General features: G+C 43.8%; 1 protein-coding gene across 2 annotated transcripts in view; it reads right to left on the reverse strand.

The window, feature by feature from the left end:
- Nucleotides 1-23,143, reverse strand: part of pcdh7a (protocadherin 7a) — a 41,815-nt gene extending 18,672 nt beyond the window's left edge. For both annotated transcript variants that reach the window (XM_004564247.5, XM_004564246.5), the window contains exons 1-4: nucleotides 22,763-23,143; nucleotides 20,657-22,602; nucleotides 17,263-18,439; nucleotides 11,439-12,218 (exon numbers count right to left, since the gene is read on the reverse strand). In XM_004564247.5, coding sequence (XP_004564304.1) covers nucleotides 11,439-12,218; nucleotides 17,263-18,439; nucleotides 20,657-22,080 — 3,381 coding nt within the window. In that variant the 5' untranslated portion in view covers nucleotides 22,081-22,602; nucleotides 22,763-23,143. The remainder of the gene's footprint in view (nucleotides 1-11,438; nucleotides 12,219-17,262; nucleotides 18,440-20,656; nucleotides 22,603-22,762) is intronic.
- Nucleotides 23,144-25,851: the final 2,708 nt, after the last annotated feature.

The raw sequence follows: 25,851 nt of genomic DNA on the forward strand, positions 1-25,851 counted from the left end.
GATCTCTACATGGGTTCAGACATGATATGCGCATTTGGATTCCTCACAGTCCAGATCTCATATTCTACACAAATCCCCATACGGGAATAAGAAATGAATTATTTAACCATTCATAATGATCATGCCATGTAAGAGTAACACCACTTTGTAAAAGTCACACAGAGACACTTTCTTGCAGGAGCGACTTATTAATCAGATTTAAAAAAAACATTTTTTTTTGATATTCAGTTAGTTAACAATTTTAAATTCAATGTTTGATCATCCACAGCTACACTGTTACTGCTGCTGCTGTTGCCTTTTGGTTGAGATCTACTAAAGATCTACTGCAAACATGGTGAGCACGTTTAACATCTGTCTTTTAGAGAATTCAGAGAAAAAAAAGGGGGGAAAAGAAAAAGAGTAACAACAAAAAAACCCCTTCAGAGCATGTTAAGGTGAAATCGTTGATTCAACATATTTTTGACAGAAGACTCCCTGCAAAGGCTCTGCAGGATTTAAAAGGGCCGCTGTCAGCAAAGGCCGGCATTAGAAAACACTCTCACACATCAAATTCTAATCAAAGCCTGGTCTTTTTAACAGCATGAAAGCTTTTATGTTAACACGACACCACGACCAAAGCTTTATTCACGCTTTTAAAAAGAGACTGACCCAAGCATGTGTGTGTGCCTGCACCTGACAATACACCATATCTGTGTCAACACACTCTACCCTTGCTTCTCATCTTACCGGTGATACCGTGTGTGACTCCCCTAACCATGAATAAATTGTCTGTGATCCGCGCTTACAAAGTGTACACCTGTGTGTGTCTTTGTATGGATGCAGGTAGGGATGTGTATATTTTCCAAGCTGTCTCAAGTTGTCGGCTCGGATGTGAGCATTCTTTTATCCAGCCAATTAGAGGTTGCCATTTCATCCCATGGAAACCTGTTTGGGGCCTAATTGGAAGACGTATTTGCATGACTTTGATTTCAGTTTCTTAGTGCGCTTGTTTTAAAGCTTCTGTGTGCATATGCGGATGTGAGTAATTTTCAGTAAAAGTGAGGGGTTTTTTTTTGCTTTTACCCCCTTTTTCCTCAAGTGCTGTTAGTTGCCATCTTCATATTAGTGCTGCATTTGTGAAACAAGAGGAGAACCTCTTAAATAATCTATGTCTGATTTGTACCTGTGCACTGTTGACCCATTAAGAACGAGCTTTATGGTAATGCCTTGCTATTACTGTGCTATATCAGGAGAAAGTCTTTGACTTTAAGTGTAGTTTGATTCATCACGTTCACTGTGTTTTGGCTCTAAGTGTCTGTATGTGAACATAAATCATGTTAGTTTATGCGTATGGAGGTAGTTCTTCCTTTCCAAAGTCCAAGGGAACAAGAGTGTGTGATTATACAGCCTGTGTGAAAATGTGTGTCTGTCAAGCAGGTCAACCTGTTTTAACATCTCTGTTTGAAGACACTGGCTATTTCTTAGGGCTTGGGTCAGCTAGATCTTTTGGTCTGTGTGTAAGTGTAAGTGTGTCTGCACATTTACGTGGGTGTCTCTCTTCTGGTTTATTTCTGACATGAACAGGCAAGTGGGACTCTACAAGGATCGAACACGCACACATAGCGTGTACGCTCACACATGCACTGGGAGAGGTTTGGGTCAGTGGTATAATATGGAGAAATGCTGCAGGCAGAGGCATGCCCACTCAGATTTATGTAACTTTTTCATTAGGGCAGGTAGAAAGCTCTCATCTCTTTCCCTCTCCCTGTCTCTCCCTCTCTCCCTGACACGCACACACACACACACACACACACACACACACACACACACACACACACACACACACACACACACACACACACACACACACACACACCAAAATAGCCTGTAGAGTCTGAGCTGGCTTTCCTCTCAAAGTGAACCTCCTTCCCTCCTCTCTTCTTCTACTTCTAACCCTAGACCCATACACCTCATTTCTATCTTTTTCAGTCCATCTCCTCCTTCCCTGTACTCCCCCCATCAGCTTTCCACCCCTAGGCAATACCTAAGAATGCATTTTCATTTTGTAGCTTCACATCTCCCTCCACCACTCACTGAAGCATTGCCTGTTCTCCCACTCACCTTATTTCTCTTCATCCACCTACCCAAATCTCCTACAACCACCCCACACCGCCACCACTATACCCCCCCCCCCCCCCCCCCCCCCCCCCCAAAGTTAGTGGTACTAACCAGGAATTTCTTTTCTACTCTTTCATTTATTCTCCTCCTCTTCTACAGTCTTCATCTCGATCTTCCGATTTATCTATCTTCCACCAACAATTCTAAACAGATGGCTACACGTAGCCTGGAGCAAAAACATTGGCTTTGGACTACAGCGCTACCAGGGCCAGTCTTTTGCACTCACGCAAGATCTAATAAGCTGATATCCGGCGAGAAATGTGCTCTGATTCGCCAGTGGCAAAAATGCATAAACCATATTGCACAGTGCAGATATTCACACCTTAGGCTTGTTCCTTGGTAGCATGCTTAATTTTATCCAACCCCCCCAAAAATGAAAAGCAAAGATTAAAGCTGATTTTAACTACGGTCTAAAAACAGACGAAAAAGAGGGAGCAGGAAATGGAGAGGGTTGTTAAGAGTCATTTGTAAAATTTAAAGAAACTATTAAGTGTTATAAAAAAAGAAAGTTTGGAACCATTAAAAACACGTTTTAAAAAAGATGGATCCAGATGGAGAGTGATGAAAAGAGATGAAACCACTTAGGGAGAACAAAGAGATCAATCAAGAGAAAGACAGACGGAGGAAGATGTAATTGTGCGTGTGTGAGTGTGTGGAGGGGGCGGGGGGTAAAGTCAGACATTGGGGATGGAAGATTGGAAAGAGACACTTTTTTTAATTGGACGGCTTACACAGCGCTGAGTTCTAAAGCAAATATCTCAGGCGCCTGCTCTGTACAATAAAATAATAAGTGTTTATAAGCACATTCCAGTGAGTAGATTTTTGCCACCTTGGTTTTGTAAGTTTGTACATTGAAGCTTAGATCTGTTACCATCACTTTTGAGAGTATGTACTGTCTTTTTTTAAGACTCATAATTAGACATATATCTTTATATTCCAATACTTTAACTCTGAGCATTCACCTCCTTTGCTTTAAGCCTGATTGTGATTTAAGAATAAAAGCGCTTTTTCTTTATGTGTGTTTGCAGACCTGTCATTGGATAGGTGTTTGATGATTCGTAAGTTGTTTCCTCTGTAGATGTCATGAGTTCAAAACTCAGTTTCAGCATCTTTTAACGAAAGCATGCTGATATTGTGTCAGTCCATTCTACATAATAAAATCAGTCCGTCCACCGAGCTGTCACCTGGAACATCGACTGGCAACGCTAAACCAATTTTAATCAAGTTGACTCACCCTAGATTGATTCAGTTTGAGTTTATCCAATCTGACTTGATTCCACACAATCTGAATTATTCAATTTAGCTGCGCTGTGCGCAGTCCAGTTCAGTTCAATTCAAAATCCATTCAAGCCAATTTAATTCGGCTCAACTCAATACCACTTAATGCACTGAAGATTCTTTTGTGTAGGTGGATAAAACCAGTCATAGGGCTACTAAGCTGTCTCGAATCCCTGTCTAGTGTGAGAAAGAGTGCTTTTGTTTAGCAATATTGGGTAAAATTGCTCAACCCACAGACAACCATTAAGGTAATGCTGGAAGGCAGATGAGCTGAATGCCGAGCTGTACAATGCGGAGCAGAGTCTTCAAGACGCAAATAAAAGGAAGCATCGCAGTGAGGGGCTTGCTATGTAGGTCTTTGTGTGTGCTCAAATGTGTGTCTGTGTCAGGGAGTTAAGAGAGAGTGTTTGTGAGCCTCCGCAGATGTGTGTGATTCTTGGAGGCAGAGTGTGCCCGGGCTTGTGAATGTGATTCCGATCCAGAGGGAATGGAAGAAGAAACTGATGTAAGAGATGGAAAACTTTCCTATCCACTTGTGTGTCATCATATTCTTATCAGACTTCATTTGCTTGCAGTGAAAAAGTGTGTATGCATAAGGATCTGGGAGGGTGTGTAATTATGTGCTATTATGTACACACAAAAGTGTTTCGGTGGGCACGTCTGTGTGTGTTAAAATCATAATTTTGACAGTGCCTGCCACATGTATCCCTGCTTCAGCTTGCCTGCGTGAGTGCATGTATCTGCTGGAAAGACATTCCCACATTCTTGCCATTTCCACAGAGAAGTTGAAACAAAAGCTGAAGGGAGGAGTTGTTAACACGGTAACATTATCAGCTGAACACCCTGTCTGTATTATCTTGTGTGGTAAACAGCTGAGACAGACAAGGGACTTCTAATCACATTCCAGCTCTGGTTGACCTTGATGTGTAAGGAAACAGACAATTTGTCTCCTTTTGCCTCCTGCAACCTCCCTCCCTCTGATTCTCTCCTTCCTTTGTCTTTCTCTGGCTGCACTTAGGCTGCCACACATGGAAGTGCACATGCTGTCTTTGTGGCTTTAATTCAATGAATCCTAAAAATAATCTCAACCTTTATAATCGCCTGTTGCCCTTTACTTTTTACATTCACATTCTTATCTTGAGTCAAAGCGTTTTAAAGAGTATGGGCGACCAAAACATCACTTTAAAAACCTCATCTTCATCCCACTGAGGACATTTGGACTGCACCTTGTCTACGCTGGCTACATTGTGAAAGCAGCATGCCAGCCCAGCAGCAGTAGCAGCTGCAGTTCTCAATCATTTTGTGTTCAGTTGGAGCGCCGCTGTGCAATCTGAAAAGTTTCGGCAGCAGTCACGGCCCAATACACTCTACATAGTCCCGGAGAAAATAGCAGAAAAACAGGTGTGAAATGGCAGCTTCGAAATGAGACCAAAACAGTTCTTGTGCAGATGCAGCCTGCAGTGCTTTCACATTTACCATTTTTCAGGAATTTGAAACCAAATCTGGTCCTCAAGCTAAGGCTTTTCCCCTGTATTACAGAGTTATATCTGTGGAAGTGAGTGCAATGCAGCTGAAGATTTGTTTGGTCAGATTCAGTCTATGAGCTTAGTTTCTTTCAGTTAAATTTATATCAATGTAGCTGTTCTAACAACAGAGGAGTTCAAACAGATGGATAGCTCAAAACCTGTGATTGTAGATATGTCTATACTATGTACAGTACTACACTGTAAACATGGAAATAAATAAATAAAAACATGAATAAAAAAGTAAAGGATTATTTTGTCCAGTGACCTTAAAAAACATGACAAAAACATTTATGAGTCATTTATAAATCTGATCGTTGCCTATATTTAAAATATAAATGTTGAATGAAATGATTTAACTAACAAACTATTATTCTTTCAATTTCAGCTGATGCTTCTAAATCTTAAATCGAAGGTGCGATGAAGATGCTTTTGTACTTCCATTCAACTGTGGCTCTTCATGCCAAGAGCCCACAAAGTACTGCTGAATGGCAGGTCGACAAAACTGTCAATAAAAGGGAAATTCGTGTTTCTCGATGTTTACAAATGTCAGTTTGTTTGTGAGTTTTAATAATGGACCTTCAGTGCACTTTCAGACGCAGACTATTTATGTTCGTACAATCTCGATCAAGCAGAAAATCAATGTTTACAGGGTAAGCAAGTGTTCTAAATCTACAGCCAAGCACCTAAGAAGGGATAGTGCGATGGTCAACCCTTTCTTAGTCTCCTTCCATCATTTAAACCTCTCTCACTCTGTCTCATTTCATTCAGTCTGGCTCATGTTTCCTCTCTCAAGTCCACTGCCTCTAACCCCAGCACCTCCCCTCCCCTCGTGCTTTGCTGCCAGGTCAGCAGATCAGTTTCAGTCTGGCTCAATGGGTGATCCCCACTTTGGTTACCTTGTCCTTCTCACCTCCCACTTACCTCCACCTCCTCATCTCCCATCTACTCGCCCCTTGAGCATATGGCTGGCTGAGTGGCCTGAACTCGTCGTGACTTTAATAAATACCTCAGTGTGCTGGTATCATCATGACAAGGGTCACGGGATGGTTACAGTGTGCGCATTCGTGTGTGTAACAAAGCAACAGGGAGGGGACAGTGTGTGGTTGTGTGTTTCTGTTTGTTTCTGGATGACAGTACCTTCACCTCTACGACCCAAATGCACGCTGCATGTTATCACAGGGGGCGTATGTGCGGATGCATTCATGTGGCATGCATGAATCTGAGTCTGTGACAGAGGCTCATCATATTTAATCCTGGAGGGATTTTGCTGAAATGAAAAGCTGCTTTTCAATTTTATAATCCAGTAGACCTAATCTCTCCACCCGCACCCGTCCATACAGTCCAATTAGATGGACAAGACTGGCCGGATGAGTCCTGTTCACCACAAACTCCCCTTCACCTGACCTTGCTGTGCCAATACAAGTGCCCCGTGTTGTGAGAGTCCAGCAGTGACCTTCACCAAGTGTTGCAGAAATGTGCAGTGCGCAAAAAACTGCACCGTCGACCCACCTGTTTCCACTGCAGTCTTGGCCTTGTTAACAGGACATTGATTGGACTTGGACTGAATGTGTGTGCATGGGTTTAAGATGATGTGTGACTGGTTCGATTCAGCCTTTGTGGCACCGAGCGCTCACCCGCCCCCGCACACCCGCTGGGTTCAGCAAGAGAGAAAGTGCACACTACAGTAAAAGAAGTCGCACTAGTGAAAATGCTGAGTCGATTTATTCTCGGAGGTCAGTGTGGCGCATGGAAGATGCAAGGGTACCAGCGACGGGGTGTTTAGATTTATAGCCTGGCATATGGCAAAGAAAGTTGGAGACTGATGGAAAGGAAGAGGGAGTGAGAGTTAAAAGGGGAGAAAAGTGAACAAGTGAAAAGTTCAAAGCGCTCTTTCAGATTAAGTTACACTCTGCAAAAAGGATGAAAACCAAAGATAACTGGAAAAATAACTGTTAAGTTTGATAAGCTTTAATTGTGGGTGACTGAGGACAACAGACAGGAGGAACCTTGTTGTGATGAATTGTGCATTTTTTTTGTGTGTGTGGTGGAGTTAAAGGGTGGAACAAGGCCACTTTGCCCATATTGACTGCAGTGCCATGTGACTGCTGTGATCATTAATGTGTCCTGATGCCAACGGGTATCCTGATGACCCACATCTCAGCAGTCCACTCTCAGTCTCTGGCTGCCACCCAAACCAGGCCTCTCTCTTTCTCTCGCTCTCTTGTCTTCTATCTTTACTCCCCGCTTTCCATGCCTCTCTTTTCTTGGAGAAACATACTCCTATCGTCTTTCTTAGAATTTGTCCACTGCAGGTGTAAAAGTGAAGTTGCAAGGAGCAGAGGTGGTGAGGGTAAACAAAACTAAATACCTGGGCTCAACCAACCTCCACAGCACTGGACAGCATGTAAGAGAGGTGAAGGGGAGAGTGCAGGCAGGGTGGAGTGGGTGGAGATAAGTGTCAGGGATGATTTGTGACTGAAAGATAGTAGCAAGAGTGAAAAGGGAAGGTGTTAGTGAGAGCTGCTATGATATATGGTTTGGAGACTGATGAAACGACAGGAGGCCAAACTGGAGGTGAAGAGTTGAAGATGTTATGGTGTGACCAGGATGGACAAGGTTAGAAATGAGTATATCAGGGGGATAGCACGGGTTGATCAATTTACAGACAAAGTCTGAGGCTGAGATGCTCTCGACATGTGCAGAGGAGGGATAGTAGGTATGTTTGGAGTCTTCTCTCACCCCCATTCTCTGCGACCTGCTGGAGCAGGGGGGCTAGGACTAGGAGGAGGAGTTGGCCGTCCGACTGCGGTCTGGAGTGTGGAGCCTTCCTGCTGCTGCGGAGTCGGGGCGGTCTGCCTCCCCCCACCGCAGGGAAAAGGGAAACACCACCTGGGTCTGGGTGCAGTTCCCCCCTCCAGGGGCGGGGGCACCTAGACCCGGTTTGTAGAGTACGCTTGGGGAGTGTGATCGTGTGTACAGCGTCTCTTTATGTCTGTCTCCACGTTGGTTGAGTGTGGAGTGAGTGCATATGAGAGCATGAGGGTGGGAATGGATGTTTGTGTCTGTGTGTGCCTGTATGTCTGTGTCTATATGTCAGGTTGGGTGTCAGGCGCCACCTCTCTGGGGACATCTCAGGCCCTCCAAGGTTTGGAGGCCTATCTCCCCCTACCACCACTTCCCCTGCCAGTGGCAGACCCCCTCAGACATCGGTGCGTTGGTGGTTCTTTGTGTCCGGGGATGGGCGTCCAGGTACACACCGGCTCACTCCTTGGTGGCCGCTTATCGGGGCCTGGAGCCTGGGGCTCGCTCGGGCCACTTCGGAGGTGGGGTGCCCCCGGCCTCTCGGCCTGGGGCTCGGTCACTCAGGCGCAGCTGGCTGCCGGCGGAGCTCACGGGCGCGTCACTGCAACCCCCCCTGGCTTCTGCTCCGCGGCTGCTGAGTGAGCCCTCATCTGGGACTCTCCTCAGCTCTTTCCGGGACAGTGGCGCGGCTGCCCCTCTGTTGGTCTTCCTTGGTCTCTTGTGTTCTGGGGGCCTCTGGATGTCTGGAGTTTTGATCTCCTCCACACCTGCTTCACGCCCTGGAGGACGGGGCTGTGGCCCCCCCACACCCTCTAGCAGATTATTACATGAAGGAACCTTTTAAAAAACAAAAAACAAGCGCGTCCATGCTCACAGGTGTACACACGGGTGATCACACCCACAAACTACACCCTTTTTGGCTCCTACCTCAAAGCACACTGTGTTCTGTTGATCTTATGTGCTGCACAATAATGTTTAACATTTAGTATTTACTGTCATATTCCCATATATCATTGTGATGTTGTTTATTCTATTACTCTTGTTCTCTTCTGCTTGCTTTCTTTTTTCTTTCTCAGCAGGTGATCCAGGTGATTGATATATGCATTTTTTTTCTCTGCCCGTTCTGTTGGTTTTTGTCTTTTGCCCTTCTCCCCCGTCCCTCTTCTCAACTGTTTCTCTTTCCCTCTTTCTTTCTCCCCTTCTTTCCCCCAGTCAAGTCTGTCCCGTATTCAGTAAGTGAAAATAAAATAAACAATAAAAGGTGAATCAAATGGACCATTACGGCAAGGCTGGGATGGTCAGTTTGGTAAAGTAAATCCGTTGGGCATCTTTCTTTGCCTTTAGACAACAATTCTGATGGCAAAAGAGCCAAACGGGACAGGCAAAAAAAAAAAAGGTATGTTGGGGAAAGGATGTTGAAAATGGAGCTCCTGAGCAGAAGGAAAAGAGGAAAAAGACAGACAACATTCATGGATATAGTGGAAATTAAGGGGGTCGGCGTGACAGAGGAGGATGTTAGAGACAGGGTGAGATGGAGGCAGTTGATCAACTGTGGTGAGCAAGAAGAAGAAGTTTGGTATTGAACCTCTATAATTTTTCTATTACTGTTAGAGACACACACCCCCGACCCCCAACACAAACACACACGGACACACACACTTCTTGTAGAATTTAGTTAAATAGCTAATCATTTAGACCACATTTCTGTTTTTTTCACCATTTTGTCCCTCACCATTTCCATTCGTATACAGATATCTTTCCCACTCTCTCTCTCCCTACTCCTCAGTGGACAATTTACATAAAAACAACCAACACTATTAACTGAGCTGTCTTGTGATCTTGTTTCCTCTTTGATGCAATCTTGCACTTTATTCATGAGCATCCAAGTTGGTCTGATGATGTGCTGACTTCAAATGAACAGCTTTTAATATTTTCACTGACCCAGTAAAGTAGCTTTAAAATGCAGAAGTTCTGCCCCATCTCGTTTACTCCATCTTCTTCCCCCTCCTAACCTTCTGTAATTCTCACCCACTCCTGATCTAATTCTATTCCAATTTCTGTTGGCATCGCAAATCCTACATCTGGCACATGCACACCACCTATTACTCCCGGAGTCTATCTCTCACTTGCACTCATGTATAAAATGCATATGCCTTCATGGAATAAGCACTACTGCAAGCAAAGTGACAGGCACCCACAAACAAAAACCTGCTCATGTCACTAAACTGTTTGAGTTAACAAATTTTGACATGTAAGCGAAACCAAGTCACGCATGAGCTCCCAAAATCTTAGCCAGCACACACACACACACACACACACTGTGTATGAAACCAATGGGTGTTGGAAATTTTGGGGGTCAGCTTGGGTGGGGAGGGGGCAAACCTCACTGCAGAATGGGAGTTAATTACCACATCCGATCAATAATTCATTACTCTGTCAGTTTGTGTGTCTGTGTGAGTCTCTCTCTGCTCTGGCATGTTTTGAGTGCACATAAGCATGAACACCAAACTCTCCCAGTAAGCATTTTCTTTCCCTGGGAATGGCAGATTAAGAGGATTGAATCCGTAATGGATTAACCTCTGCAGTTTGTGTGCGTATGCATATGTGTGAGTGTTCCTGTGTGTGTGTGTGTGCACGTGCACTGAGCGGGATCAGAGAGCCCATGTATGAACTGATTAGCCTAAGAAGCTGCTCTCCTTCCCTTTTAATGACCACATCAGCACTTTTCTCACCACGTGGAGGATAAATGTAGACTTGTCTGTCAAGGAAATGAGAAGCCCGCCTCTTTAAGAAGGGTTAGCTGTCATTCAAATATCACTCGTGGGCGCACTCCCTACAGAGTCCGGAGACCCTGCTGTGTCAGTGTGGCCGTGATGATAGATAGTGACTGTGTCTGTGTATTTGTAAATGTGTATACATGTGTAGGTGGAGGGGTGAGTGACCATCTCTATGGTGCATTTATTTATCAGCAGGAATTCAGCTTTTAACTGCAGCGCCTGGATTGAAAACCAAAGCCATTGCATCCATTAACTATATGACTGATATTGTTTATGGGATAAACATATATATAAATGGAAGAAAGATAACAGCTTGACAAGGGAAACAGAAACACAAAATGACCAATTACCCTGCTGGAAGCAACTATTCACCCACACCCCTCTCTGTTTTCACTCCGACTGATCTCCTCAGGGGTTCATACACACGGTGTCACATACACACACGTGTGCGCGCGCACATATACACACAATCATGCACATTCACGTACTCTTTGGCTACAGTGTGAGCTTGATGTATGTGCCCTGTAGTAGATCTTGCTAAACAGAGGGCCGATGTTTGACATGGAGCGCACGCGTCTGACAGCAGGCTACCGCCACACTGCTCATAGGCTTAGTATGCTGACACAGACACAAAAAAGTGCGTAAGCATACACACACACACACACACTGACAGCTATTTTGTGGAGATAAAATGGTGTTTAGACATCAGCGACAGGGTTTGCAGTACAGTATGTCAGCAGATGTGTGAATAAGAAGACATGAAGCCTGGGATGAAAAGGAGGAGATCAGGAGCCACACAGCGGACAAAGAGACAAAGAGACAGAAAGAGCTGAGTTTTTTAAGACAGAGTTGTAAAGAGGGACCAGTCAAAAGAATATTCAACATCCAGTGCGCCTACCTGTTTGCTGTACTTGTTTCCAGTCTGGCAGCCATACTCTGAGCACTGGTCAGATCCCAGGGACATGGCATCTGCATTGCCACTGCCTCCACTACTGCTGCTGCTGGAACCAGCACTTCCCACACACCCACCACTGCCTACAAAGGTGTTAGAGGGAGGCAGCTCCTGGACTGCCTGGTGCTTCTTTCCCTCTGCTGGAGGTGAGTGAGGCTGAAGATTCACTGCGGGGAGGGGCGAGCTGGATTTGTAGTGCCGGGCCAGATCTGGGCTTGACTGATGCCTCCTACCACCGCCCATCCGCGGGCTTCCAGGGTCACCATCCACAGCACAGTAACGAGCTGCCAGGCGCTCACTAGCACTGCTCAGATCCTCTTCATCATCATCATTGGCATGGCGACGCAGTCCGTTGACTGTGACTATACCACTGTAGAGGGCTCTGTCTGACTTTCCTCCTCCAGGTCCATTCCCACTGCTTCCACTGCGCTTGTCCCTACGAGGCTTGCGTCCACGATCTGATCCCCCACCACGGCCAACCTGTGGCTGCGCCCCCGTGGGACCAAAGAAATCTTCCTCTGGCTCCTTCTTGCCGGCCTCATAGCCATTCTTACCCTGAGCACCACACTGCCGAGCTGTGACTACCAGAAGAATAACCAAGATGACTGCTGCGGCTCCTGCCAGGACACCAATTGCTACACTGAGGCGCTGCTTGCCTAACGCACGCTCGCTGTCTGGGTCCCCTGCAATGTCTAGTGACAGCGGAGCCATCAGGCTTCGGGCCACCTGGGGAGAAAGGGAATAGGGGGAAAGATAAGATGCAAATGCAGAGTAAAGAAGGAAAAGGAATGCAGAGACAAACCATCAATAAAAAGTTTAGAGCAGCAACTGTAAAAAGATGACACAGTGGGGGTGAGCCACAGAGAAACATCAAACAGCATCGTCATCTTAATTACACTGTGTTTTAGTGTGAGAGCTTCCCATTATTCCCAGACACATAGGGTGTCACTAAATATATAATTGCTCTTGCTTCCCAGTTGCAGCATTTCAAATTGTGCCTCCAATTCTTCACTTGTGATCTCGCATCTTCTGCAGTAGTAGAGAAAAAATCTGGGATTATACTGTTTAAAGCTGATTAAAAGAATAAAATGAAACTTTAGACATTGAGCTCATGGGCAGTTAGGAATGGGAAAAGTAGGAGAAACAGTCAGTAAATGTGAAAATAAATTCAAGAGACATTATGAATACACCCTCTGAATGCAAACTCATCTACTGTCTCATCAATGAACAATGTCCCTATTGTAAATGAAAGCGTAGGCATGGATTTGTTAAGGATTTGGTATCACAATTTTTGCACTGCGAATTGGACAGTTAGACAAATAAGGAGGCCACTGTAAATATGTGAGCTCTGTGGAATTGTCTTTAGAGCCATTTTTTCCCCCACATTTTAAGGTCTCAAGTTTGTTCTGTTTAGCATAATGGTTTTGTTACAAGGTAAATCCACGCTAATCCATTTCAATATACAGCATATTGCACATATTTTGTCTCTGGGCTTAAGATAGATCTAACAATTATCTTCCTTTATGAACACATATACAGGATTGAAGCTCAGACATGCTCTGAGCTTGTACACTAATAAAAGGATCATTATAAGAAAGTGGGTTATGCTGAAACACAAACACAGCCATTAGTGGATATGGAGCCTTGCTCGACAGGAGACAATGAGGCTGTGGTGTTCTGGTCTGCACAGCCCTGCTGATAATATGGGGTAGACTCATGAATTTAAATATGACTAATCAATACAAACCAGCTTTGTAGGCAGAATCATTATTTAGATGCACTACAAGTTTAGACAGATATGAGCACAGTGATATCTATTCATGCACCTACACATGCCCGCAGAGAGTGTAAGCTGTTAGCGAGACAACTCATTCAGCAATCCCGACACCTTGTCACAGAGCTCATACGACAATTTCTTTGACCCATCTAGACAAAAAACTACTGACTCATGTAATTCCTGCTGCCTGCTGCTTAAGAATGTTAGATAATAAAGTATGCAAGGATGAATGGGAGAAAAAGAAGTTAAATATGAGCCCTCGTGGCTTCAGATGGCTCAATAAAAAAAATATATGGTATAACCTGCAGTGTTAGTAATACTGCAGAAAATTCTGCTCATACAGCTGCACTGTGTAACTTGCTCATTATACTACAAAAGGCATATGAGGCTTACTTATACAGAGGCATTCTTTTTGTTATCCATGAGCTGAGAATAAGCCTGGCAGTGTTGTAGTTCGTTGTTTTATCCCCATCTATCAGGGTTAAGTTTCATTGTTTTTCACTGAGTTGTGTTGGTTCTATTCCATTATTCTGCTTCCACTGCAGAGGGCCTCTCTGCCAGGCTCCGCTCTCCCATCAGCCCCACTGTTCTTTTGCCTGCAGTATTCCTTTCCATTCTCATTCTACTGGGCGTCTCTGGCATAGCGCATCCCCTGCACTGTCTGCTGTATTGTGTGTGCAGAACAAAGAGAACATTGCGATGGTGTGTCATATGTACAGATACCACTATGTGATGGTGCAGCCGCCGAGTCTCTGTGTGTTTGAGTGAGCACACAGGCACATGTGACGGCAAAAAACACGAAATGGTGCAAGGTGTATGCTTGTGAATCATCTCCTCTCTCTCTGTGTGTGTGTGTGTGTGTGTGTGTGTGTGTGTGTGTGTGTGTGTGAGTGAGTGTGCATGTGAGAAGATGAGACAGCCCATGTATTGTCATCCAAGTGTAGATATGCATGCTGTATGCAGGTATGGGTACAGCATACCTGCACAAGAACATTAGATGCCCCAAGTGTTGAGCGATATAAGCTGCCAACTCTACCCCTACATTTGAATTCAACCTTGTGACGCATCCCAAAATCCCAGAGGAATCTTCCATTCTGCTGCATGAGCTTTATTCTAGCTGGACCTAACATTAGCATCTATCTGTTCTACTCTCCAAGGATTCAGTTATCAGCATGTCACTGCAGATACTGATGCATCCAGACAAGGAGTCCACACAACTAGCCGATACTTGAAAAGTACTCATTCCCGGTTGGGGGCTCAATAAATTCACACCACAGAATAGCAACACTTTTAAAAATCTTACATTTTTAAGATGAAAAAATATATATTCATATATATATAGATGAACTGAGATAATATACAATTGGTCAAAATGTGAAAGTGGACGTCATAGTAGATCACACTTTTGATGTACCTTAAGGGGTCCCAAATGACAGCAATGTCTAAAATCTCACAACTAAATTCTTTCTTCTTCTACCTCAAACTCTGCAGAATGATATTCCAGATAATTATCCAACATGTGGCTCTCCCAGTAATGTTGGATAGAAAAGACTGGGGTAATTTTCTGCCGCGGTGCTACTGCAGCAGCAGCAGCCGTTTTCGTTCCCTAATTGCATCTGGCATCCATCCACCACTCAGTTTGACTTCATTATGAGATGGAGGTATTCTCTCTTCAATGACTTCTACTCAATTACTCCTTCAAGTTCCTCCTTACAGTCACACTAAACTATGCATATTGTAATCACAGACAGCTTTTATATCAGCTTGGATATATTACACCCTATTGTTTGATTCAGTGGCATGGTCATTTAGGCATACTGCAGCTAATTCTTCCTGCCCTGGTATTGTTTCATCACTTACCTCGTGATCTTTTTAAATTCTCATCTCTTTGATTTCTTGTTTTTTTATATATATATTTCTATTTTTAAGTGTTAAATTCATAAGGTGTTCTATTTACTCCCTTGTGATAAAATCATTCACCCTCTGTCTGCACTCATTTGTTTGACTTTGTTCGAAAAGATATCTGGATGCCAAATTGTCTCCACATGAGGTGAGTCAAAACTTTCAAGCTGAGGTAATACAGGATGTTTTTCCCTTGCTAAAACACAACATTTAGCTTTAAGTGTGGTTCAATACAAGGATTTAGATTACTCAGAGGGCATGTTTAGCACAGTTTTACTGTAGTTGCTATGCAACTGTCTAAAATAGCTATACTAACATAACAGAAAATGAGAAATTAGTTAAAGTTTACATTTCTCAGCTGGCAATCATATATATTCTCCAAGTGTCTCATTTTTAGTCATCTTCCCACCCAGGGAAGCAATACACTACAACAAGCATAGAACGAGGTAGAGTCTGCAAGAGGTGCATCTGCATTATAAAGTGTGCTCTTACAGATTCAGCTAACATTTTGCATAGGTTAGAGTTCAGTGGAACTTTTTATGCTGTCCATATTGACCAAAACATTTTTTTTGCTTGTTATATGTGTGCCTCTTACTACTCTTACTGTTCGCCTCACTACCTCACTACTATTTATACAATATTTATATTTATATAAATCATGATACATGCAAAGAGTGGACAGCTGAAGACCTTTTCCTCAGAGAAAATCTAAGAATCAGTTCCTGCCCAAGTTTCAAGTGGGAGTTGAAACCACAAGTTCAGCACAAACACTCTAACCACAAAGCCACTGAACCAATTTAATTAATTAAGCGCCAGTACCAATTTCCACACCAGAGATAAAGTTTCAGTAATTATTACCTGCCAGCATTTATAACTTAATTGAACATTTTTAAAGTGTAATGGGAAATTCATTTGATTAATACGGAGGCAGAGGAGAAAGAAAGATTTCCACCAGCATAGCATAAGCTAAATTTGAACTCATACTGTTGTAGTTATTTTTGGTATCTCGGTAATGTCTTTGAGTCTAGTCAATTACCTCTGCACCTCTGTGTGGCTCTTTCAAGCCAACTCTGATCTTGCTCTGAAGACTTCTGTTTCAGAAAGCCACACAGATTTATTCAGTAATAGCAGATGCATTATATATTAAAGATTCTCTTTATTCTCCCAGTAAACATTACTCCTTTACCATTTGAAGTGGTTTACTTTATCTAATCTCTGCCCGTGTCTCTTCTCTTCACAGTGTGCTTCAAAACACAATGCAAACTCTATACTGCATTAATATTCAAGTCTATAGTTAAGAGACACGGCTCTGGAATAACTTCTATTCAAATGTACGAACATACTTCAACCTATTCTGTATCAGAGGGCCAAAACTGGGACAGGGCGATCTCTCTCTTGCTGGCTCTCTAACATACTTACCTCTAATGCTCTCTCTCTCTCAAACACACTCTTTTCCTCTCCTCTTTCTCTCTCACTCTCCCTCTCTCTATCACACACACACACACACACACACACACACACACACACACACACACACACACACACACACACACACACACACACACACACACACACACACACACACCTAATGCTTTCAGCTTTGAGTTCAATGTACCATAAAAGGAGAACCACTTCAGTAATAACAGTTATTTTAACCACACACACATTATAACAATGCATGCTGGACAAAGAACACACTCCAGTAGGCTCCAAACTACAAAGAAGCTGGCATTGCCAGTAGCCATCAATTGAGAAATGGGCTTCTTTATCTGGGGCAAATGTAGGCACATTTTCCCCCAAAAAACTGTCTGAAAATTACACCATGCAGGCTGCAGAATCTCTGCATTTATTCATTCTGCAGCCACAGCTCCTGCACTGTAATGTGTAGACATTGTGGCCGTTTAAGTAGGCCCCGGGGCAATACCATCGCTGTCAATATTTGTTATCATTATCAACAGTGTGGAATTGTGGTTCACATTTACCAAAAAGGGACAGTAGGTTTCATTAAATCTTTTACTTTGAGTTATTTAACTTAATGCACTCTGTGGGAGAAATCAGTTAGCATAAGACTGTATTAATACATGAAGTTACCTGTGCATCCACTAGTGAAGCATTAGCCAAGCTCTCATTAATGAAGACATGAACCAGCGCAGTGGCACAGAGAGAGGGGATGCCACTGTCATTCACTCGGACCACCAAACGATGTAGACCTCTGTGGCGGCGCTCCAGAGGCTCTGCCAGGGTGATCACTCCATTGGTGTGGCCAATCTCAAACAGTCGGAAGGGATTTCCTCCTACTAGAGAGTAGTGAAGATCAGCATTTGGGCCTGTGTCTGAGTCTATGGCTGTTACAGTTTTGACAATGGTGCGGGCACTGCTAGCAGGCGGTAGGAGGGTGTAGGACTCGTTGGCTGGAGAAGTAATTGCGGGGGCGTTGTCATTTTCGTCCGTCACAAAGAGCGAGACGGTGGCAGTAGCAGTTTTGCGAGGCTCACCTCCATCCACTGCCCGGACACGGAAAGTGTAGGTGGAAAGCTTTTCACGATCAAATGATGCAGAAGAGAAGATGGTTCCAGTGTTGTTCTCAATGGAGAACAACTCTTCATTCTCTTTTTTACCATCTTCTCCCTCTGATTTTTCTCCTGTCATCTTCTCATCAACTCCATCCATCTCTACAAAAAGACTTAGTTCTGCATTCTGACCTTCGTCAGCATCAGTCACAGTGACCATGCCAACTGGACTGTTGGCTAGCAGATTCTCCTTTACATAAAATGTGAAGATTTCCTGAACAAACTTTGGAGCGTTGTCATTGCGATCGGTCACCTGAACAACAACGCTGGCAGAGCCTTGTAAAGACGGGGTGCCTTTGTCCTTTGCAAAAACCCGCAGTTCATATCGCTCTCGCTGCTCACGGTCCAAAACCCCAGTGGCACGAATGTCTCCATTGTCTGCATCTATGTAAAATGGTCCATTAGCAGCAGGGTCGAGTGAGTAGGCAATTTCAGCATTCTTGCCACTGTCTGCATCTGTAGCTACAACAGTGACTACCCTTTCGCCAGGCGAGTTGTTCTCTGCAAAGTGGACCTCCACAACACTCTGGGCAAAGGTTGGAGCATGGTCATTGATATCTACAACTCGCACCATCAATGAGCTGTTACTAGAGAGACTGGGGCTGCCAGAATCTACTGCCACAATTGTTACACTGTACTCTTTTGTGGCCTCGTAGTCCAGCAAGGCAGAAGTGTGTAAGAAGTACTTTTTCTTGTTCCTGTAAAAAAAGAAAAAAGAAAAAAAAGAAACATGAATGCAATAGACATTTTACAGGGAAATGATATACGTCTGATCTCCGGTGGAGACAAATAATGATATTTCTTATTAAACTGCACTGGCACTGAGACACCAGGTGTTGCAGAAAGTTAAGTGGCTATTGTCTTGGTATTTTTATGGGAAATGTTCTATTATCATATCATACAAAATGTCACTTCTTTTGATTTTAGAAAGCCCAAGGTCACATCTTCAAAAGTCTTGTGTTGTCTCTCCAACAGGAAAAAAAGCATAGAGATACGTAGATCACAGTGATTAGAAACAAAAAAAAGACAAGCACTCAATTAAAAAGAAAGGACTAGAGAATACCTTGTTCTTTTTTTTTGCCTGAAAATTAACATCTGTCGAATAATTTCACTTTTCTTTCAATCAGCTCTAATATTTGCTACTTTAATAATCATTGGATTTAAAAACATCTTCCAAGGTGACTGCAATAATCTGTGAAGGGACACTAACACTGGAGAAACTGTGATTGTGACATTTTAATTAAAACCATGTATCGATGTGGTGAAGACCTCTTATCGTTGCCACTTTGACAAATTTCTTTAGTCGACAATAGCCTTACATTCAATAAAACCACTAACCTCATTGTACAGGTGTCTGGTACTAACAATAATATCCTAAGAGGCTTTGTCTTTTTTTTCTCACTCCTGCCATTCAATGCCTTAAGGGAACATTCTTATAACTGACTGAAGTGCACTGACATCTGTAGTCATCACTGCTGGAATAATATTATTTAAAAGTGCAAAGCCCTTGACTATAATGAATATTTGTGCCTTAAGTTTACAGATTGTAAGATAGCTTCCCTACTTTGTAACGTTAGTGAATGAGTGACACTACTTGAACTAAGCTCAAGTGAAATTGGCATGGAAAAACACTTGAATTCTCTGTGAAAAACAGAGATCTAGATGGAAACGGTTTGCTGGATGTGTTGTTATCAGTGTTAGAATAAGCAGGTGTATATACATTTTCATATGCTGTATATTTCTGAATCATGATAACAGTTCACACGGTTCAAGGTTTGTATGGTATGTATGGTGAGGAGATACCAGTGAGTGAGCCAAGAAGTAGCTTCACATTAGTGTACAGTTTATGGAAAATGGGGGTTGACAAATTACAAAAGAAGAAGAAAAGCATCTTACTAAGCTAATAGGCTCCTTCTAGAACAACTTTTATTCACCATTCATCACTGATTCTACAAGTGTGCGAAACGCTAATGGGGGGGATTAAATATTGTTATTAAAAAATATATATTCCCACATTTGATGTTTTGATAACAATGGTAGAGAGTCAGGTCTTTGTATATGGTTCAAAATCTCCCATAGGTGTTGTGCTGGGTTGAGATGGGGTTACTACAAAGACCATATGATTAATATCATTTTTATACTCATAAACCATTTAGTGACCCCTTGTGCCCTATGGATTAAGGCCATCAGTACAGAAATATTTCATCAAGCAATAAAGGTGAGCACTCAGGACACCTTTGTATTGATTTTTGGAGACCCTTGCCTTTAAGGGAACAAACTGTTCCAGGAACTTGACCTCCATAGCATGACAGAGCCCACAGAATCTCTCCGTATAAGGATCAAGGGTTCAAGTTTCCCTCTGATTGTTCACACATCTGTGTTCTTTGATAACTGAATTAATCACTGTACATAAGTGTTAATAAATAGCTATAAATTACCTGTGTTTGATGGAATTTTAAAGTTGTATTGTTTGATGTATATGACCCTTTTTTTAATAAACAATGACCTCGCTGTTGTTTTTCAACTCTGTCATTTTGATTCAGGTGCTTAATGATACATAGACACATGTTATTTTACTAATATTCTGCCTGTTTGCTAATGTTTTGTCCCCCGCTCAAGTGAAGTTGTGTATCATATTGAACTTTTATTTGAAATGCCTCATTACTTCATAATTACCAAAGATAACTTACTGTGTTGTGCTCCTTAAAAAATTTCCACCGTGCTTTGGCAAGGAATTATTATTAGGATAGAGGTTCATTATCTGACAGTGTGTGCCCAAGTAACTTATTATCTAGTCTTTGATTCAGTGTTGTTCAGCAAATGCTTAATGATAAACACTTATCCTGGCATGTTTACTTTTAACTTTTCAGGATTTTGTGTAAGTTATCACTGTTAACTGTTTTGGTTCATCTTACCTGTCAAAGGCGTCATCTGCAGGTAAGGGTGGGAGCACTGTTTCCCCAGCTGGCTTGAGTGTGAATGGGACATCTCCTACTACTGTGCAAGTCACAGCTCCATTCTCTCCCTGGTCCCGGTCTGACACCTGGACCAGAGCTACTGGTGTGTCCACCAAGACATTCTCTGGCACTAAAGAGGCTCCGTCTCGTACAGGGATCCGGCCAATTTTTCGGATCTCTACAACAGGAACGTTGTCATTTTCATCCCGAACAGCCAAAACTACCGTGGTTCGATCAGTGCGGGGTGGCTGGCCGCGGTCCCTGGCCATTACTGTGAACCTCAGTTGTGCCACTTCTTCTCTATCAATCCTGTGGAGAACACTCAGCCATCCAGTTGCTTCATCCAGCCTTAGGAGTCGCCTGACAGACTCAGTTGCAGCTCCAAAGACGTACTCCACTTGCCCATTGACTCCAATATCACGGTCTGACGCTCTAACCTGGAGGACAGGTGTACCTGGAGGGGCATTTTCTGCCATTTCTGCTTCATATGTAGACCTCTCAAATTGTGGGCTGTTGTCATTCACGTCAGAGATAGAAACACGAAGCAGAGCTTGGGAGGAACGTGGTGGGTTCCCTCCATCTCGAACCCTCAGGACAAGCTCATATGAATCTTTTTGCTCACGGTCTAAGGTGCCTTTCACAATGAGCTGTGGCTGTTTTTCACCATCTGGTATATCTGCCACTTGCAGTTCAAACACACTGCTTCTAGCTCCTCCCCCATTATCTCCACTTCTACCCCTCCGGTCCCCAAGCCCATCTACTCTAGTAATGGGGTTTCCTCCTGCTGTGCGTCTTGATGAAGTTGACCCAGCCCCACCGTCCTGAATGAGCTCATAACGGTCAATGCCGTTTCGCCCAAAATCTCTGTCTGTGGCAGTGGGAAGCAGGTAAAGGGTTCCAATGGGCCGATTCTCTTCAACTGAGAGCTGCAGCACGGGTGAGGGGAAGGAAGGTGTATTGTCATTGATGTCTGTGATGACAACACGGCCTTCAAACAGGTCTACCCAGCTCTGCAGTGGCCCGATCACTGACACTTCAAAGTCCAAGAAACACTCATTTTCATCAAATATCATCTGGCACTGGGGGAGTTTCTCTCTGTCGATGCGCCGTGGGCCGGTTGTCAGCTCACCTGTCACATTGTCAATCTTGAAGTACTCTGAGCCGCTCTCCAGGGCAAAGGTGACATCCCCACTGCCTGTACCTGCTGTGAGGCCAAGGTCTGCGGCTACGTTGCCAATCTTGACGTCAGGTGGACCCTCCTCCGCCACCCGGTACCGGAGAGCTGAGTCGGCACCCGGTAGCTGAGTCAGCAGCTGCAGCACTAAGACCACGAGGCTGAGAACCTGCGCCGCGGAGGAGTGCACTGCACCAAGCCTCTGCATGGCTCTTTCTCTCGCTTCTCTCCTTCCCGCTCTGTCTGCCTCGTAGCTGCGGCTCGTCTCTTCTTTATTTATGTTCTGGTGTACCTCACGGCGTGGGTGTTTGGTTTATCCTTTCTTACCCTTTCTCTACCACTCTCTGTGGACTGCTGCCTGAGGTCCGGAGAAAAGCTTTCTGACTGTAGTTCACTTCAGTGGCACAGGCTCCTTTCTTCTGTTCTCCTCCTATACTCAGTGATTTTTATTTTCAAACTTCTATAGCAGCAGTGCTCTTATCTTGCTGGGCTGTTTAAGCCTCAGAGATATAAAAAAATCCATCCTGCTGCGAAAAATAAAACTAATTTATCAGAATTGGATTAATCCACTTCCTCACTTCTTTCTCTTCCCTCCGTAAACCGGAGAGCTATCCGGACAAGGGCGCTTATCAGTTCATAATGCTATTTGTAACTTCTTTTTATTCCAGTCACATTTGGGACAGAGGCTTTTCTCGCGTTTTTCACAGTTAGAAACTGCAATGCAGCACCACTAGAGGAAAGAAAGAGAGAGAGAGAGAGAGGGAGAGGGAGAAAGAGAAAACAGCCTCTCAGCTCTCCGGATGGTCAAAATTTACTCGAATCTCAGAAAAAGAATGAAAATCTGTTTGAAACAAGTCTCTGGGATCCTGCTAGACGGGATCTTTTCTTACCTTCAGATCCAGCTGCGTTTTCCTCTTTTTCCCGCAGTGGAGCAACGTGCCAAGCAGTCGGATTCCTTCACGCAAGTTATCTGGAGAGAGGAGTGTTTTGCAAGCCGACTTTCTGATCATGTATTTTCTCATAAAATAGAAAAACCAGAGCCACTCTTTGTGGACTAAAAGGGGGGTATCCCGAGTGCAGCATCAATTTAGCATAATCCTGTGCAGCCCGTGTTCGGGATGGATGTCTCGGTGATGGACCGAGTGTAGATGCGTCTTTTTCCAAGAGTCCCGCATTCTCTCTCACTCCTCCACACGCGCCTCCTCCTCTGGTTTTTTTTCCCTCTCACCTGCACTGCTCGGGACTGCTGCTGCTGCCTCCGGTCTCCAGCAATGCTGCAGTCTCTCTCGCTCTCTCTCTCTCTCTCTCTCTCTCTGCCTCTCTCTCTCTCTCTCTCTCTCTCTCTGTCTCTCTCTCTTCGCTACTGCAACATTTTCCCCCATTCGCGTAACTCGATCGCTGAGCTGTAACGGGAGAGGCAGCAGAGGCGGTGTTGGGTCGCTGTGTGTGTATGTCGGTTACTGGGGACAGACCTCACCCCCCTTCCTGTCATATAGGAAGATTAAATGGCTTGGTGTCTGGGCTGCTGACAGCTCCTGGTGGGGAAATATCTTTATTCACGTATTCATACAAAGGACAAGAGAGACGGATAGAAAAGAGAGTGATCTGGCTGTAATACAAGTCAGCCCAGCGCTCAGTCATATTTCTGCTGGTGCAGCTCTTTTGCAGAGGCAAGTGTAGAGGGCTTCATTCATTCTTTTCTGAAAGAGGCAGAAATTGACACAGCCTTTGCGCTCTCACGTAATGGGAAATTGTTGTAATATTTACAATCCTGTGACGGGTATAGTTGCACGGCATGCGTAAACTGTAACCTATAGTATACCTTCCACAAGGCAACACTGCAACCAATGCTCTATTGTAAATAAATGCAGAAATAAATTCCACGGATGAATTAAAAGTGGTAAGCATGCTATCTACCACTTTTTCTGATTTTCTTTTCTTTTCTTTTAACGTTCAGAGGTGTTTCGGTTGTTTCTTGGCTTTCACTGCCTCTTACATAGTCTACTCACACACGTGCGCACACTGGTGTGGAGTTGTTGTCTCTCAGCGGAGGGACCTGCTCGGTGAGAAGCGCAATGCAGCATCGGTCCGCTGCTTACTGAACACTACCGGGATTTCCACGTTGCTGCTCTACTACATCACCTTTGCATTTCTAATTTCCAAGCTAGTCAGGCCGTTTGTTATAGAGCCACTAGCACCGTTTGTCTCCCGGCCTGAAAGCAGGGAGTTCCCCATAACACATAACATTATTGACGGAGTGAGCCCTGTGCACCAGCCATTAGTGAACAGTTTATTGCTGACGGAGAGTAAACAAAGACTGACAAACTGCCTAGACGGGTGACATGTTGCCGTTTCTACCCTCTCTCCCACCCCCACTCCCCTTTCTCCCCCCCTCCCAGCTGCACCAGGAGCTGTGGGTGTGTAAAGCGCTTATGGGCCAATGTGCTTAACATTCAGAGGCACCGACACTCGCCCGCTTCAAGCGCACTCACGCCCTCTATTGTCTGCCCCACGTGCGCGTTTGTTTCCCTCGAAATGAATCCTGGAATTCGCCTCGTGTTTTGTGCGCGCGGGCATGAGCGCGCACATTCATTTCTGGGAAGAAACGAGAGAAAGAAAGAAACGGGCAATTAGAAAATGAAGTGCACGTGCGCGCCTGCTTGTGTGTATTGTTTGGCTCCTCCGGTCAGGTTAGTTCATTTTTGCTTCAGCTGATTTAAGAAATTTTGGTCTCATTTGACCTAATAAAAAAATCATCTAATAAAAATATGCTGACCCGAACATGCTGTTATATCCAACCCATTAAGATATAATTGAGCACGAATCCTCTTTCATCAGCAAATGAACTGCACTTTCAATTTGCATATTGAATGAAAAGTGACCCGTGGTGTGCGTGCGTGTGTGTGTGTGTGGTCTAGTTAAACACAGAATGTCTTTTTTGTCTCTGCGCTGACAAGCTTTTTAGCCTAAAGGCTTAATCTGCTGTTTGTGCCACCGCAGCAGCAGTCAACAGTCTTTACATCATATTGTAATAACTACACAGAGAAATAAGGAAATAAGGGAAATAAGGGAAAAACCATTCCACAGCATTGATCATAAAAAGTTATTCATGTTAAGTATCATGAATCATGTTTGCTCGATGTCATCCAGGCAAATGATAATTGTTCCAGCACCATCCCTTTTAAGAGAATGCGACCTTATAATCAATTTCATTCAAATTTATGTATATGTGATGTTACATTGACATCATGGAGCTTTAACTACAGACATTCAGTCAATCAGAAACTTTCAAGGTGCATTATATCTAAAGCCATTATATGCCATTTCTTTGACATTTGTATTTTCCCCTCTCCGTCTATTCATTTTTTCTACTCAAACTGCATCATAAATGAGATTTGTTAATTGTTTATTGATTGCTGCCTCTGTTATGTTTTGGTAGAAGCACAAAGACGAACACCAGTTGCCAACTATCTGTGACACATTAGGTTGTTTGAGCATATATTTATACCCCAGTGTTCCCATCCAGAACTGCAGCAAAAAAAGGCTGAGTGACTACAAAACTCATCACGCTAACCTCAGTGGTCATAAAGCCCTTTAAAACCTGAATCATCTTCACAGACCACCTACTTGACATCCTGCAGTCCACCTCCTACACAGAACACAAGCTGCAAGCCCAAGAATACATTTATTGATTCTTCCTGGTGGTGGACTTCAGCTCAGCGTTTGCGATTTGATCCATTAACTGCTTCACACGAATCTCTCCTAAATCACAATGCCTGCTTCCACCTGTTAAAGGATCGGCAGCTTCCTGGTAGGGGAGCGCAAATGAAGCTGCAGAATATTCCATCACTCCTTAGATGTGTGTACTTTCTGTTGCTCTTCTCCAGTTAAACACATCAGAATCTTTTTAATCCTTTTCAAACTTCTTGGGTTTGTATGTAATGCAAGCGTTAGATGAGTTTGCATAATGTTAAGGTGA

This window comes from Maylandia zebra, linkage group LG6 (assembly GCF_041146795.1).
Source record: "Maylandia zebra isolate NMK-2024a linkage group LG6, Mzebra_GT3a, whole genome shotgun sequence".
NCBI lineage: Eukaryota > Metazoa > Chordata > Actinopteri > Cichliformes > Cichlidae > Maylandia > Maylandia zebra.